At 36.8% G+C, this 17,078-nt stretch overlaps 1 protein-coding gene across 1 annotated transcript in view; it reads left to right on the forward strand.

Annotated features, from left to right (window-relative positions):
* Window positions 1–17,078, forward strand: part of NBEA (neurobeachin) — a 664,295-nt gene that overhangs the window by 618,996 nt on the left and 28,221 nt on the right. The window contains exon 48 of the mRNA XM_040622005.1: window positions 3,405–3,572. Coding sequence (XP_040477939.1) covers window positions 3,405–3,572 — 168 coding nt within the window. The remainder of the gene's footprint in view (window positions 1–3,404; window positions 3,573–17,078) is intronic.

Consider the following 17,078-nt stretch of genomic DNA (forward strand, 5'->3'; position numbering starts at 1 on the left):
CCAGAAATAGCTGCATTGACTGAAAAAGAATAAATCCACCAAGTATAAAAATATATGAGAAATAAAGATAATTTAGGGTAACAATAGAAATAAAAAGAGTGGAAAGAGCTGGAGACTCACACATATCTAGATGGATGGATGGATAGATGGATAGAGAGATGGATAGATGGACAGGGAAAAGAGAAAGGAAGGAAGGAAAGAGAGAGGGATGATAGGAGAGAAAGAAAGAAAAAGGTACCTTGCAACCCTTTTATTAGTTGTAATAAGTTGGCTGCCGATTGTATTGCTTTTTCTAGGTGGATTATCATATCTGTAAATACTAGCGGTTTTATAGCTTTGTTTCAAATATACACACACTAATGATGGCTGAGGAAAGGTGTGTTTATTTAATAGACAGCACTGGAAAAACTGACTTACTGTATAAACAAAAATACTGGATCCCTATTTAATATCACATACGAGTGAAAGTAGACTCTAGGTGAATTAAAGACGAATATATGAAAAGTAAAGCAATAAATATAAAGCTAATACATCAAAATTATAGAAAGTGATCTTTGTAATTTCAAAACAAAATCCCAAGAGCATAAAAACAGAAAAAAATAGTTGATTAGCTCAAACTTAAGACTATTCAACAAAGAACAACATGGATAAAGTTCATAGACATGACATTTGGAAGCATGCATTTGCAATGTTTAAAACCAACAAGGAACGATTACCTAAAATATATAAGGAACTTTTGCAAAATAACAACACAAAGACAGGAAGCTCCATAAAAAGACGAGCAAAGGATGTGAGCAAGAAATTTACAGAAGAAGAAACCCAAAAGGCTGTGTTAAAAAGATGTCAAATTCCTTATTGATCAGAGGAATACAAATTAAAACAATGAGATATTGTTTCATTATTACACTGGCTAAATTAGAAACCTGGATCATATTAAGAGTCAATGGGTTGTGGACATACAGAATCTTACATGCACTGCTGGAGGGAGTGGAGACACAGCTGGGCACTGATGACCGCCGAGACGTTAAGTCTGTACACATCCACTTCAGGGATACAGCAGTCCTGCTCCAGCTTATGAGTCCCAGAGAAATTCTCACAAAGATCCAAAAAGAGAGGCAAGAGAGGACATTCATCACAGCATTGTGTCGTAGGGAGTTAGAGGCCGTCCAGTGCTCATTGCTGGGGGCAGTTCTGTTAGACCACTAGAAGCATTGGACTTCCCATACACGCAGCGACATAGGCTGATCTTAAAAAGCAATGCTACCTGGAATAAGTAAGAAACTAAATGAAATCTATAACCCCGTACCATTTTTATGAATCAAAAATACATACACAAATGTGTATACATACATACAGCGAGTAATATTTTATAAAAACACATGCAAACAAAAGGAGAAACATCAAATACATTACAGATGTTGCCTCTGGCGGAGGAGGGAAATGGAAGTAGTGGATGGAGAAAAGGGGAACAAATCTATTTTTATAATATTCAAAGTAGTGAAAAGTCATTATTCCCTGTACCTCTCACAACTGCATTGGCATTTTATTCAATAATTATTTTACTCTAACAGAATAATAATAAATTTCATCAATACTTTCCAAATATGTCTGGTGGTATAAATAAAATTTGTTTGAAATGGTTGCTGCTTAACTGATTATGTGATGGTGTTGGTAAAATCTTCCTTTATTTATTTTTTTAAAGGTTTATTTATGTATTTGAGAGAGAGCGTGTGAGAGTTGGGGGGAGGGAGAGAATCTTCAAGCCGACTCCCTGCTGAGCAGGTAACCATTGGCGGGGCTAGATCTCAGAACCCATGAGATCATGACCTGAGCCAAAACCAAGAGTCTGTCACCCAACCGACAGAGCCACCCAGGCGCCCCTAAAATCTGCTTTAATTAATGTATCTGACTTCACTACTATTTTGAATTCCCATGAATACATTTGGACAATAGCTACTCCAGAATTTTTCAGTTTTCATCCTTTCATTTATTGCAACAAGCACTGAAAACATTACTAAATAATTAGACTGACTTTTTTTTAATTAACTAGTTACCCTGCACTTACAGAATCGTTTATACACATCGACCAAACCAACAGTATTGACTTAGTCAGTGTAAAATTTTAACCAACATCTTTCTTATATTTTAGTCTTCTGTATTCTAGTCTGAACTGTTATGTCAATACCACTAAGATACAGAATATAGAATTCTGTTTAGTTTCAGTACAGAAGCTACCTTTTAATGAAGTCTAATTGTTTATGTTTATGAATGAGAAACATCCGCAATAATTGGTGTAAGTGAAACACTGAAACTTTTAGAAGAAATCAATCATGGGGTTGAGGGAAATAAAATTACTAGTAAAATGTGATCACACGGAAAGTTGCAAAGTATTCAGATATTTTATAGATTAAAAAATAAATATAATTACCAAAGGGCTGATTTAAGAAATCATTTATTAATTAAGTTATTCCAAATTGGTGTCAACGCCTTGGAAATCAGGGTCGTGAAGCCAGAGAATGACTTCATTCACATATCTAGTTACAGCTGTAATTTAGAAAATTGTTTAATATGGCTACACTTAGTTGAAATTTAAGAAGCTAGCTCTTACAGCTTTTGTTCATGTTGCTGAAATCAGTGTGCTCTTAAAATCAATAGGAAATTGATGACAAGGGGATGCAGTAAGTGAGAGACCTAGAGAACCGTACAGTAATCGGCACTATTCGTGTCACAGGTATGAGCAGAACTCCATGCCCACATGTCAGGATACCTCCAGGAAGCTTATGATGGCTTCTTAGGAAACGAAAAGGCCTTCTTGTTTTTCCGACCCTTTATGGAAGCTTAGTATGGTCATTGACTGTCAGTAATTTGCATTCATTTCCTACTAGCAGCAAACATGTAAAATGCCCAGTGATTCCTAGACTGTGTAACAGCAAGAGTTCATTTGTAGCCAAAGGAAGGCATCCCCTTTTGGTAGTGTTATGATAAATTTGAAGACTTTAAGCAGGAAAATAAGTGTATATCAAAGTTTCTAATGAAATTTTTTAATTTTAAACTAATGTTTAAAAATGAGAAATTATTGTAAAATTAAAACAGATACTTCAAATTAGTTTTGTTTTAAACGTGAATGTGTCTTTTTAAGAAACCTGTGTAATATGAAAGATCATAAGCTAAACATAATGGAGCCACAAGGAACTTAAGCATTTTGGAAAGAGAACATTCTCATTCAGGTCTGTGTCTTATTATTTTGCCATTTCTAGGAACAGGACATCTAATACATAGAGATAAAATATAGTAATGCAAAGAGCATATCATACTTCTTTACATAGAATATTTCAAAGTAAGAAAAAGGGAGATTTGCTAAGTTTGTATAGTCTCTTATTTCTTTCTTGACTCATTCATTGCAGGCCCTGGAAAGTGAATTTGTTTCTTGCCAACTCCATCAGTGGATTGACCTTATATTTGGCTACAAACAGCGAGGACCAGAAGCAGTGCGTGCTCTGAATGTCTTTCACTACTTAACCTATGAAGGCTCTGTGAACCTGGATAGTATCACTGACCCTGTGCTCAGGGAGGTAGGTGTTAAATCCCATATTATTCCAAAGATTTCGGTCATCTCTCAAACACAAATTTGGCTTTCCGTCTCTTTCTGTATAAATTTCTTTTCAACATAAACTTTTATGAAACATAAATTTCAGCATTTTGACAAATGTAGGAAAATGAGTATTATATGTCAAAACCAAGTAATGAGACCACTGTGTTCTTCTCTTTTGAACTGTAGACACATATAATGCACTTCGATATCCCTACTTTACTTGTTTTATTTCAGCATCTTCATTAAAATGCTTAATGCTCTGTGGGTGTTATTAATGAAACCTAGTTGAATATTTGAATAAGAATTGTTCACATTAAAATAAGCTGCCAGTATATATTTTCTTAATAAAAGCAAAATTACAGACTTCCAGACAGAATGTTCAAAAAATGCATTGATAAAGTAGATTAGGGTATAGTATTTTATTCCAGAATGTTCTTTGAAATACATCAATAAAATACATGAGGGTAGAGTATTTTTATTCCTGTGTGTTCTTACCCTGAAAGTTTATAGCTAACAGTTGGGAATTATGTGCTCTACTATGTGCATAAGTATTTTTACTGAAAATATTCATATAAAATATTATTTAAATCACTTCCACACTGCACAAAATGACTTCAGATAGGTGAAAGAGTAAAGGAGCAACAGCTGCTGGGTAAGTCTCGCTGCCAGGAAGCCACGTCCCAGCCTCCATTCCATGCTATAGCGGCCATCTGCTGTGTGCAAAACAAGCAATCATGGCTACGTTTCCCGTCAGTGGAATGCTTGTTTTATTTTTTTACTTTTAATTTTAGAGGTGGAAAACTTGTAGATTTGGGAAATAAAGCTCTACAAGAAGAATTTGCATCCATAAAGTTATTTCTTACATACCTCTACAAAAACAAAATGGCTCCATTTGTATGGCTTCAAGCAGAGAAGAGAGGGGAGAGGCTTGAGATCGGTGCTCATTGGACCCTTAGGGCTAACTATTCAGAGAACACATTGTAAGCACGTCATTAGGTGCAGTGTTATATCATGTACGTGCAAGGAAATGGATTAGTGCCTGAAAATGGGAGAAGGGGATGGAGACAGAGAACGAACGAATGAGAGAGAAGCCAGATCTTATGAAAGTCATGGGTGAAAGAAGGGATTTTCTCTGCAAACCATTATACTCACCTGATTTAGTACTGTACAAACTGTAATCAGATTATTTTATAGGAGATAATTCTGAGCTTAATTACTATTTTCACAATATACCTTTGCCTGGTTCTGTAAACACCTTACAAATTATATTCTCTTTTTAGAACCAATACCTTTAGAATCAAAAAAGAATTGGACTAGCTTATCTCTTAACCCAAGACCACCTTCAAATTGGTTTTTGACTTTTAAATACCATCAGCCTTTTTGTTCCTGAATATCTCATCTTACATTTTACCCATTAAATCGCTCTGTCCTTGATCCACTTTGGAAAAATACAATATTTTAAGCATATCTTGTGAAAGTGCAAGACAGCATTAAAATGGACAGGAAAATAGCAGATTTCTCATATTATTTTTTTGATAGTCAAGGATAATTTATTTGAGCATATTTTTTCAGATTTCTCATATTTAAATGAGTAAATAAAATGATAAATGAGAATAAAAAGAAGATGGAATTAGAATTGAGACTTTCTTTACATAGATATTGTGTTTTTTGAATTCTATAAAAATACCTGCTTCTATGAAATATCACACCATTGCTTTGGACAGTGGGGGAAAAAACTATGTATGGGCCTTAATTATCAAATTATAGGACTTCCTAATGAAACATTACATGAAAATGTATAATTTTTTAAAAGTTTTTATTGGATGGGAGTGATTCAGCCATGATGGCCGCTTGTTATGTAGATGGTCTGAACAATATGTTACTGCCCCTGATTCCTTCATAGTGAGGTAGACCGCCAAGCATTAGGGGGCCTGAGTTCAAGACTCTCATTCTAGCATTCTCATTCTGAGCACATAATTGCTGAATGCTGAGGTTTCACTAGAGAAACTCCCAGAGTTATTCTATGATAGATATGTCCTCCGACCCCAGTTCCTCACCTGCCTCCCTGACCCACAAACTCTGATGTCTGTTCTCAGAATACTCCCTAAGAGAGCATGTACCTGGTACACGGTTACCTTCCTTCCACCAGCCAGCAGAGGCCCAAGCACACACCAGCAGAGAGAGACATTAGCTCTGACCCTGTGGACCTTTTCAACTCAAGACTGCTTAGAAAGATATTTTATCTCCTTAAGACTGCTAAGAAACTGCTTATTATGTTGCAGCCATAGCAGATGAAATGATATCAAGGGACATGAGTTAACTGTCCTTCTCCCCACTCCCCCCCTTATCTCCTGTACCCCACAAACTAACATATTCCCCAAAACATACTGCAATATTATTTAGGAACCCTCGATAGATGAGAACCCACCTAAAATCTGTGAGCTATCTAATGCTGGCCAAGACGTTTGATCTCCTTCAATTGCTCTCTCTATAAAGGAGGAATAATACATGAAATACATTTGCCAACCTAAACAGCGCTTAGCATCTACTGTCACGCAATAAACTCTGTAGATAAGAGGAATGAAGTGTGCAGTATATTCACTATTTGGTAGCCATTTATACCTCCTTACGTATACATTTCCCCTGTGAGGGGGTCCTCTGGGAGGCACAACATCTTTTATGAAAACGTCAATGTTGAGATCCCAGAGGTCTGTGTTATGGTACCATGACTTGAGAAAGTTGATACCTACCTGAATGGTTGGACACAAACTCTTGGAAAAAGCAGTGTTCAAAATGTTAGCCCTCTTATCTAGCTTAATGAATTTCTTTTATTCGATAATGTTTGTCTTTGTATTTTTTAAATACTAAGATCATTACATTTCACATAAATAAAACCAAAGGAAGGTTATAGTTATACTAAACTCCAGCTAGCCTAAGGAAGATGATTTTTTGATGCTTAAATTAAACACTGATTTAAACAATATTTAATATATGAATATCAATATATGTCCTGCCTATAACTTTGAGCTTTGAAGTTAGGGCTAAAATTTGAGAAATGGCTTAAGGTTATTGATTCATTCTTCCTTGACAGGTGAAATCATGAAGCAGCACTAACCACAGCAATTATGGCATTAAAATGTCAAGAAATTAGAGGTCAGAATAACAGATAATTTTCTTCTCTATGTCAGATTTAAAATTGACATTCTTTGACAGCTTAGGATCTTTGCCTGAGAAAAATATGACAGCTTAACTTATTTTATACTTGTAAAGCAGTAACTGATAATAAACTTTATCATGACAGCCTCTGGGCAGAAACATGACAGAACAGTTCTGGTACAAAGCGCTTCTTAATATGTAAACACTAGATCTGTTGGATATTAGATATTATTTAAATTGTCTTAAGTCTTGGCTTACATCATAATCTTCTAGACACATTATTTCATAGATGAGCTCAACTGACTATTGAAGCAGTAATTTTAAGCATGGTAATGAATATTCTTTCTTACTATTTTTACATATTAATAAAAATGATGTGATTTGCTTTATATTTTTACTTACCAAATGATGGCCAAGAAACTCCATCCTATGACGGGCTGAGAAAATAGAATATTCTAGTTAGTAATTATCTGGTCCCAGGGTGTTCTAACTCCTTTCTACTCAAATGTGGTCCATACCAACAGTAACACCATCACCTGGGAACTTCTGAGAACTTCAGACTCTCAGGCCTTCCCAACCTACTAAATCAGAACATACATTTAAGGAGATCGCCAGTGACTCGTCTGAGACATTTAAGTTTAAGAAGCACTGTCTACTATAGGTATATAAGAAGATCTGGAAAGCTTTTCTCCTCTTCCTACAAAAGTAGAGAGAATGGTGTGATGAAACTCCCATGTACCTATTACCTAGTTTTGAATTTTTAACTCTAATGGTCTTCTATATCCCCAGCCCTCAACTATTTTCAAATACACCTGCCATATCCATCGAACCCCATCTAACTCCCTATCCCCTGTCCCACTCCCCATCCTATGGGCATCTCAGGATAGCCAGGGAAAGGGTTGAAGCAGCTTTATTTTGAAAAACAAAAACCTTTTCAGGTCTTTCATATACATCCTCAGTTAAAAACCATTAATCTAGGCCAACAGTCTTATTAAATAATTTTTCCAAGGACACCCGTCTATGTAGCGTCAGAGTCAGATTTAGGTGAGGTCTCCTGATTCTCAATTCAGGGTTGCTTTAGTCCCATTACTTTCTAGGAATTTTAAAATAACAGTATTTACTAATAGTTCCTAGTTTTGGAGATGATATTCTTCTTACTTTCAAAATGATTCTTAAAAATGAGGGACACCTAATGTGTATTCCCATTTCACTAATTTAACCTGTAAGGTTTTTCTTTCTATTCTGTTTGTGCTTTTGAATTTCGTAAAATCCTCAACTCAGTAAAACCAGGAATTACATGGGAAATTTTAAGAAATCTTTCTCAGTGAGGTGCCTGGGTGGCTCAGTTGGTTAAGTGTCCAATTCTTGATTTCAGCTCAGCTCATGATCTTTGGGTCATGAGATCGAGCCCTGCATCTGGCTCAGCACTGGGTGCGGAGCCTGCTTAAGATTGTCTCTCTCCCTCTGACCCCCCCTTCACTTGCACTCTGTCTCTCTCTAAAAAAAAAAAAAAGAAGGAAAGAAAGAAATCTTTCTCAGCCATTTCGTTCGTTGTTTATTTTAACCACTTTGCAGAAAAACTTGTTTTGTCTGTCTTCAAGAGTTCCAAAGGCACTAGCCATAGTCGATAGTTGGTTAGTAGAGATTACAAATTAAATGTCATGATTTTTTTTTTACTGTACTCTTATAATTAGTGAAGAACATTTCATTCTAAGTTGTTTCTAAAGTGGATCACTCTTCGGATCATGGATATAATTACTCAAGCCTGTCTGCCTTAGAGTATGATTATATGGTATGTAACCGGCAATAAAATACGATAGAAAGGTAGAAACCAGGTAATAGGTTTCATCACAGCCAGTCATTACAATTTGAGACATTGAGTGACTCCCTTTACTTTTATGTACCTTAGTTTTCCTACCTATAAAATGATAACACAAATGATACCTAACTCATGGGTCTGTATTTGAGGAGCATATGAGAAAAGATATGGGAAAATACTTTGTAAACCATAAAGCACTACATGGACATTAGTTATTATTACCTAAAAGCATAATTAAATGAAATATCTTGGAAAAACTTTTGTTTTAATAATTCATTTCTCTATATCATCATATGTACCGTCAACACTACCAAACTGAAAAATGACTTAAATGACTTCTCTTCAACAGTGAGAGGTATATACACAAGCCTATCGCAAAAGGCTATTTTGCTGGCAAACTATTAGAACATATGGGCCATGCAATATTTATTTATGCATACATACACATTCATCTATGCCGGAAATATTAAAGCGTTAAATGCTAAATTTTTATATTGCCAGTAGTTATAAAAGTGTGGCATTTTTAGTCTAATTTTTTTGTTGCTAATATTTCTTGGTCTTCTTAGATTATATTTTCTGCGTTTATCTCTTCCTTTGATCTGACAGGGATAGCAAAGCATTCCTTTGGATCTGCTATAGTGAGAATATGCCCAAAGGAAGTAGAATAGATTCCTTCAGTTTTCACTTTATTTTCTTGCTGAACCATTCCTGCTACTACAGAAACCTGACATGATAAGGCTGTCAAGAACCAACAAGACAGGGGCGCCTGGGTGGCACAGCGGTTGAGCGTCTGCCTTCGGCTCAGGGCGTGATCCCGGTGTTGTGGGATCGAGCCCCACATCAGGCTCCTCTGCTGGGAGCCTGCTTCTTCCTCTCCCACTCCCCCTGCTTGTGTTCCCTCTCTCACTGGCTGTCTCTCTGTCAAATAAATAAAATCTTAAAAAAAAAAAAAAAAAAAAAGAACCACAAGACAGACATGTCTTTAACCAAAACAGCTACAATGCTGGCTTTCCTAGAAGATGAACTCATAAAATGTATAAGGAAAAAGTTAACCCACTTTTCATCCTAATGATGTAAATTAAGGTATTTGTAGTGAGGACATTGATGGCCGTCTGGTCATTGCTTATTCTTTCTGTGCCTTTGTCATCCCTTGTCTTTTCCTTCCCCCATTTCTGACTCCTCTCTTCTGTCTGACAAGGGGTAGCAACACCCCCCTTGTGGATCGCTTGAGTGCGCTGTAGCACAGTGTTGTCCATTTACAAGGGCCGTGATGCCTAATTGTCTTCATCTGCGAAATATCCAGGGGTTTTCTCCTGGGCATTTATTCTGCGACGTGATTGCAACAAATGATCAACAAAAGGGCTGATAAAGATTTCTTAAAACCATCTTCATTTTCCCCTATAATTCCTGGAAGTTTTACTGAGTTAAAAATGTGAGCAAATTCAAAAGCCAAATTGAAAGAGAAAAATAAAATAAAATAAAATTAAATTAAATTAAAATAAAATAGAAAGAAAACCCCTCCATTTTAAATTATGGAAGTGGAAATCTACATTAGGTATTCTTTTAAGCTTAAAGAATCATTTGGGAAACAAGAAGAATATTCTGATCCTTAAAACGAGCAAGAGTATAGAGTCCGATGTGTCTGTGTGCTCCTCACCCCCAGCAATAAGGCCTGCGTTGCAAAGAATCAGTGACTAAAGTTTCTATATAGAAATTAGTATCAAGAAAATTAATGACACATATTTAATTTTGATTAGTGAATAAATCTTTAATTTAGGTTTATCTTTTCTCCTTGTAATTACTGCAGTCCTTAGCTAGTCCATGGTCATCAATCGTCCACTAGAAAAGCATAAATAATGCAGCGAGTCGAAGTGGGATGTGTGTCATTTCTGTGAGATGTGCTTTTTCTCGTCTTTGTGTTATTTTTATTGCATAGTGTTGAGAAGTGCTAATTATTGATTTTCAGAAATTAACAGCAAATGCTTTCACAAGCATCTAAAGTCATATTTTACACAAGGAAGAAGGCTGAAAATTGCAGCCTGCTGTTTGTAATAGAAATAGCTGGAAGGGATTTCCTTATCTTCTACTAACATAGATTTCAGTTATATTACACAGTTGTTACCTTAGCATAAATTAACAATTATTCAAAACATATTGCATGCTTCAATTTGTTGAAGTAGATATTACTCAATCTAAATACCTAAGCATTTCAGTTAGATGTTCAGAGCTCATTTTTAAGGGTTTTCAACATATTGATAATGAGCCTATTTACAGCCATTTGAAATCTCAATATAGTGTATCTAAATTACTGTTTCCCGTTTATGTCAAAATCAAAGAAGAGCACTTTGTTCTGCCAAATACATGCAATACTATTTTTAATTTGAATTTAGCCTAACAAAAATATATGATTTCATTTTGTAATGTTTATACCACCACCTGGTAAACCTTTGTCTGGATGTCATTCCACTTCCAGGCAGATCTTCTCAACTTTTATTATTTTCATTATTATTTCCTTTCCATGATCAGACTCTCCAAGTGAACTTATTTTGTGTGGTGAGGAAAATTACGACTTCTCTTTCCTTCCTCCTCCTCCCCCACCACCACCTTCCCCCATCTTCCGTTGCCCGAATCAGCCAGCATTGAGTTTGCTTTGTATACATCAATTCCATCAGGGAGAATTTGGCAGGGACATTGTACTGATTCTATGTACTATGTAATGATCAATTCAAAAGTGAGCAAAGAACAAAAAACCTGGAAGAATCCTTAAGACATCATCTGCTGGGGCTCCTGGGTGGCCCGGTGGGTTAAGCATCTGACTCTTGGGGTCGGCTCGGGTCATGATCTCAGGGTCATGAGATCGAGCTCCAGTGGGCTCCCCGATGTGGAGCTGTGGCCTTAGAGGGAAGACTGCAACCCAGCCAACCACCGAACTGGAACCTGGCAGGGAAGAACCATAGGATAAGTTTTACATCCCCTTCCTGTTTCCTGTCCTGAGCTCTCATTGGCCGAAAAGAGTGGGAGGATAAAGGAGCAAGAGAGTAGCAGGGATGCAGTCTCCGGGGAGGCCGGTTCCCCCCCCGAGGGCAAGGAAGATGGTCCAGCTCAGCTCTGTGTTCCCCCTGAGTTAGTCACTGCTTTAGGCAAATTTATTTAAGGCATGCGGGGTGGAACAGCCACTCCCTGCCACATTAAAATACATGTACTTTTCCTACCTGAGTTACCTTATACTTATTTTTAAATATAAAAATTGAGTGAGCCTGCCACCAATGGCACTGACCTAATTGGAAGAAGAACTGTTCTGGACAGAGCATTATTTTATCCAAAGGGCATGGTGCTTGCTTTTCACATTCACTGATGTTTGCGCTCATTTGTTAAGTCAGATAAGTAATATCATCATGATAACTCATCAGTCCAAGGAAGAAATGGGAATTGGCAAGAGGATAATTCTCCTCTTTATTTCTTCTAGGTTTATACTAAAAGAATAAAACCAAGCACTGAGGGCAGGTCTATGAACAATCAGAATCCTCTCCCTCAATATTGTCTAACATAGTCTGATAGTTACGGCAAAGTGGTTCTTTTTTTACTTGAGTTATTAAGTATTTGCTGAAATATTCTAATAATTTTGCTAGTATAGACTTAGTCTTAATGCAGCTGATTGTTAAAAGGAAACATTTATTCTTCTATTGTGTAGTTTCTATGAAAAACTAGAAGCGGTTGAATATAAAATAGCATTTTTAATTTTTTATATAGTTTAATGTTTGTAAAGCAAGAAATAATAAAGTGCAGATATTATTTTCTTGATTTATTTTGCTCCTGTTTTTCTAGCATTAAAAAGTAATGCTTTATATGATCTTGTTTTATTATAACAATAAACCAGAAGCAAAAGCATATCAGTTAAATACAGTCTGCCATTAAGTAATTTTTCTCTTATCATTTCAAACTTCTCAAAATTCCATTTTTTTTTCCTATTTGGTATAGAATTGGTAGAATTGGAGGTAGAACAGAAAGATGATATAAATCACATATATATTTTTAATTGTGTGTCAAAGGTGTATTTTCTGGTAAAAAAAAAAAAGAATATCCACTTTAAAGCATTAAAATAAAATCATGCTAAGTACAAGCTATAAAATGAGATAACATGATCCTAAGGAAATTTTTAGAAAATCCTTTTCTGTGTTCCCAAGGAATCCATTTTTGCTATTTTTATCTTGAAGTTTCTGAAAATTATCAATAATTAACTAGGAATTTCAGCATAGTCTGATATTTGCCTTGTGGGTAGCACAACCTGTCGTACTTTATAAAATGCTGACTTTTCTGGAAAACAATTTAAAAGATGGCACAGACCAAGCAAAATGGATGAACTAGGTCATTTGACAGCTTTCCTTATTAGCTTCCTCACACTGTCTTTCTCATGGCACTTAGACCTTATGACATTTCATCAGAAAGACAATACTAAATTACGTTTACACAAAAGACTAGACGTTGTAAAGATTCTACAGGAGGAAAATGTATCTGGGTTAAATTTACTTGTATTATGGAAAAGACAAGATTAACCAAAGTTTTTATCTCTTGGGTACCAGAGGGGGTGTGCACTAGATAAATAGCAAACCCAAGGGGAGGCAGAAAGCATGCTTATTCGCCTAAATAGTAATTTCTTTCTTCTAGAATATTTTGAATTTATCAGTAATCTGAACATCACTCTGAACTATCATTTACCCGCCGCCATTTGTAATTTTGCCCTGGCTCTGAAATCTTTCATATTAACAGGCATACGTAAAATGCACCTAGACCACAGCATATTTACTTCCTCTTTGGAGGATTTAATCCCAGCTGTGTATCTGTATTTATAGAGGAGGTAGCATTTTGGGGGGTGGGGAGGGAAAGCAAGAAGGAGATAAAAGCAATTAAGCAAGAGGTGCAGCAGGTCAAAGGAATAAGGTATGTGTCACAGCCATAGCTAACACATATGGCCCCTTTATGCAAATTAAAAAATAAACCCTCATTAAAAGGATGAATAATAAAAAGTGCCCCTTCCTTCAGCATTTGAGGTAGCGTCTATCCCTCATTTGCCCCCCAACTGGGCACCTTTGTGCAGGGCATAGATGAGGCAGCTGTACCCCTGGCTCTGACCTTTGAGTAGCAGAAGACTAGAGAGAGCTTGATGAAAATGTGGGTAATTTTGTTACTTGGTAGGCAGGTCCTAGAGGATTTTACAAAGCAGGCCTAACAAGAAAGTAGGGAGGGGAAAACAGGAAACTGTCCCTAATAGGAACTTCCCCTAATGGAAGCTTTATATTACATATAAGCAGGTAATACTGAGTTATGTGTCCTCTGTGTGTAATGAAATCTGAAAGTCACTGTTCAAGTTTACTTATTTTGTGATGCTATTCGTAACTTAGGCCACATTTTTCTTTATTTCTCTGCTTACCGCTGAAAAATTCCATATTTTAGAAGTCCCTCCAAAGTGTTTTTAAAAAAAAAAGAAACTTTTTTCCTAATTTTATGATCTACCTATTTCTTGATGGGTCTTAGCTGGGGAGAAAAATAAAAGCTAAGTGCATGGTAACTGCTCAGTATTCAACCATATAGTTTTTATAAGAAAAAGTAAGAATCCATGTACCAATTAAAATGTAGAACTCTTAAGAAACTAACTTACTTCTCATTCCTAGCTGAACAATTCCTGGTGAGGAAATAAAGTGGATTTCCTTATGTGGTTGTTTTCTGAGATAAAATTGAGTTTGATGTGTAAGAGTTTCAGCATAGGAGTACCTTCAGGGATCACATAGCCTGAATCATCACTTTATTTACAGCTTTGACCACTGCATTCTGCATTCACAGATACTTATACAAATAAATACACGACGTCAGTATAATCACTTTGGAGAACAACTCGGCCGTAAAACAAAGTATTCCTACCCTCTACCTTGGCAACCCAATACCTAGGTTATGCACCCAACAAAAATGACTGCTCACCTCCATCAAAAGACACGTGCAAGAATTTTCTAGGCAACTTTATTCATGATAACCTGAAACTGTTAGCAGCCCAAATATCCATGGACAGAATTGACGGATTGTGGTGGATGAATACAGTGGGACGCTATCATGGCCCCAACAACAACAAAACATTGATACACAGAACAGCAGGGATGAATCGCACAGACGTGTTGATCAAAAAAAGGCAGACATGCAAATAGGTATCGTATGATTCTACTTATCAGAAGTTCAAGAAAAGAAAAAATAATTGATGATAATTTTCACGGTGCAATTATCATCAAAATAGTGATTAACCTGGCGGAGGGTGAGGCGGGGGGGAAAATGCTATGGAGCAGCAGGAGGACGGAATCATCCCATAGGTATGCTGCCATGTAGACACCACCCAGCCCAAGATGTGGAAATGTCCAATTCCGCGCCGAAGCCCTCTGTCTAGATCGGAGTGCTGGTTAAAAGGGAGAAAACACACGCTCAATTAATTAAAGTGGATGCACATATGTATGTGTGTATATGTGTACATAAAGCAGCTTTAGTCTAAGCTTTAGTCTAAGATGCCACATTCAGTGATTACAAAGGCCTAAGAAAGAATATTGTTTAAGTACCAGCAGATCCGTATTGTCATGTTATGCCACTAAAGGGTTGCCCACCCATAAATACATGGTCTTTCTTTTTTTTTAATGTTTTTTTATTATGTTATGCTAGTCACCACACAGTACATCCCTGGTTTCTGATGTAAAGTTCGATGATTCATTAGTTGCGTATAACACCCAGTGCACCATGCAACAGGTGCCCTCCTTACATGGTCTTTCTTATTTGTAAAACACCAAAGATTTTGTCAGTCACATTTGGTTTGAAAAATCTACTGTTTTAAGCCTATTACCAATGCTAGATTTATATGAAATGTGTAAGACTTCTAGTGCTGTTTATTATATGTAAAAAAGTTACAATCACTTACTGATTCTGAGATGCTTGTCATTGTCACATCTCCGCACTCCAAATCGCAGTGTGTCTTACAATCAATAGTGGATCGTAGTTTAATTGGCAACATTTTTAAAATTTCTTAATAGTATATAAATTAATGACACTTCTCACAATGGATAACATCTGAGATTCGATGAGGTGAGAGTGACAGACTTATTTCACAAGTTTTACTCTTCTCTCATACACATTATGAAAGTCATGAGCTCACACATTCAATATCAGTTCATTCTTGCTTCCGTGGAAAGTGCGGTGCTTTCCACGGTTTCAGTAACCAGCGGTCAGCCATGTTCTGGAAGCAGTGATTCTGACTTAGCCTCAGAAGGTCAGCAGTCGCTTAATGTTAGGTCGTAGTGCCTACCTCATTACCTCACTTCATCTCATCAGTTAGTCATTTTTTTAAAAAAGATTTTATTTATTTGAGAAAGAGAGAGCACGAGTGGGGTGGGGTCCACAGGGCAGAGGGAGAGGAAGAAGCAGACTCCCCGCTGAGTAGGGAGCCTGATGCAGGGCTCGATCCCAGGACCCTGAGATCATGACCTGAGCCAAAGGCAGACACTTAATAGACTGAGCCACCCGGGTGCCCCTCATCAGATAGACATTTTACCATCTCACATCATCATCATAAGGAGAGAGGTGAGTCCAGTACCATAGGGTATTTTGAGAGAGAGACCACATTCACATAACTTTTATTACAGTGTATTATCATTGGTCTATTTTATCAGTAGTTATTGCTGTTAATCTCTCACCGTGTGTAATTTATGCATTAAACTTTATCATAGGTGTGTATGTACAGGAAAAACAACATACGTAAGGTTCGGTACTATCCACAGTTTCAGGCATTCTTTGGGGTCTTGGACCATATACCCCGGGGATGAGGGCAGGACTACTGTCAATCTATAAAGTGATAGCTTCCTTGTAATACAAATTAATGTTTTGGTAGTAGATTATGAAAGGATTAACAAATGCCGAAGTCTGCAGGAGTCAGACGGAGGAAACCGGTGAAGCGGGCCAGGAGGCAGTGCATGCCTGGGTCCGAGCGGTGGGCATTACAAAAGGGCCCCTGAGCCTTGGCACTAGACAGGTGTTGCTGTGCAGGAATGTTGATGAACCACCTCTTCTGGGTTTTTTGAGAGAAGCCAAAAAATCCAATTTATTGTATGAGATTTTCTGACCTATAAATGTTGGCTCAAATAAAAACCATACCTGTGAGCTGATTCTAGCCCAAGGGCTGCTGGCTTCTGACATCTGGCTGAATGTAAGCTCCTATGCCGTCCTGGCTAGAACGTTCACCTCTGCAAGAGCCCGAATCTCTGTTTTGGTTGATGAGTATCACAAATATCTAAAACGGTACCCAGTCCATGGTAGATGTTCGATAAGTATGTTTCATGAATAAATAAAACTAGCATTAAGTCTCTTCAACCCACACAGAACAATGTGTAGAAAAATAGAAATATGTTGAATTTTTTTTAAATCCTATTTCCAACGATCTTTTTTTTGCTGTCGACTAGCCAATACTTACTTAACATCCAGACCTCAGCT

The sequence above is a fragment of the Ursus maritimus genome, unplaced genomic scaffold (assembly GCF_017311325.1).
Source record: "Ursus maritimus isolate PB19 unplaced genomic scaffold, ASM1731132v1 scaffold_10, whole genome shotgun sequence".
Lineage (NCBI taxonomy): Eukaryota > Metazoa > Chordata > Mammalia > Carnivora > Ursidae > Ursus > Ursus maritimus.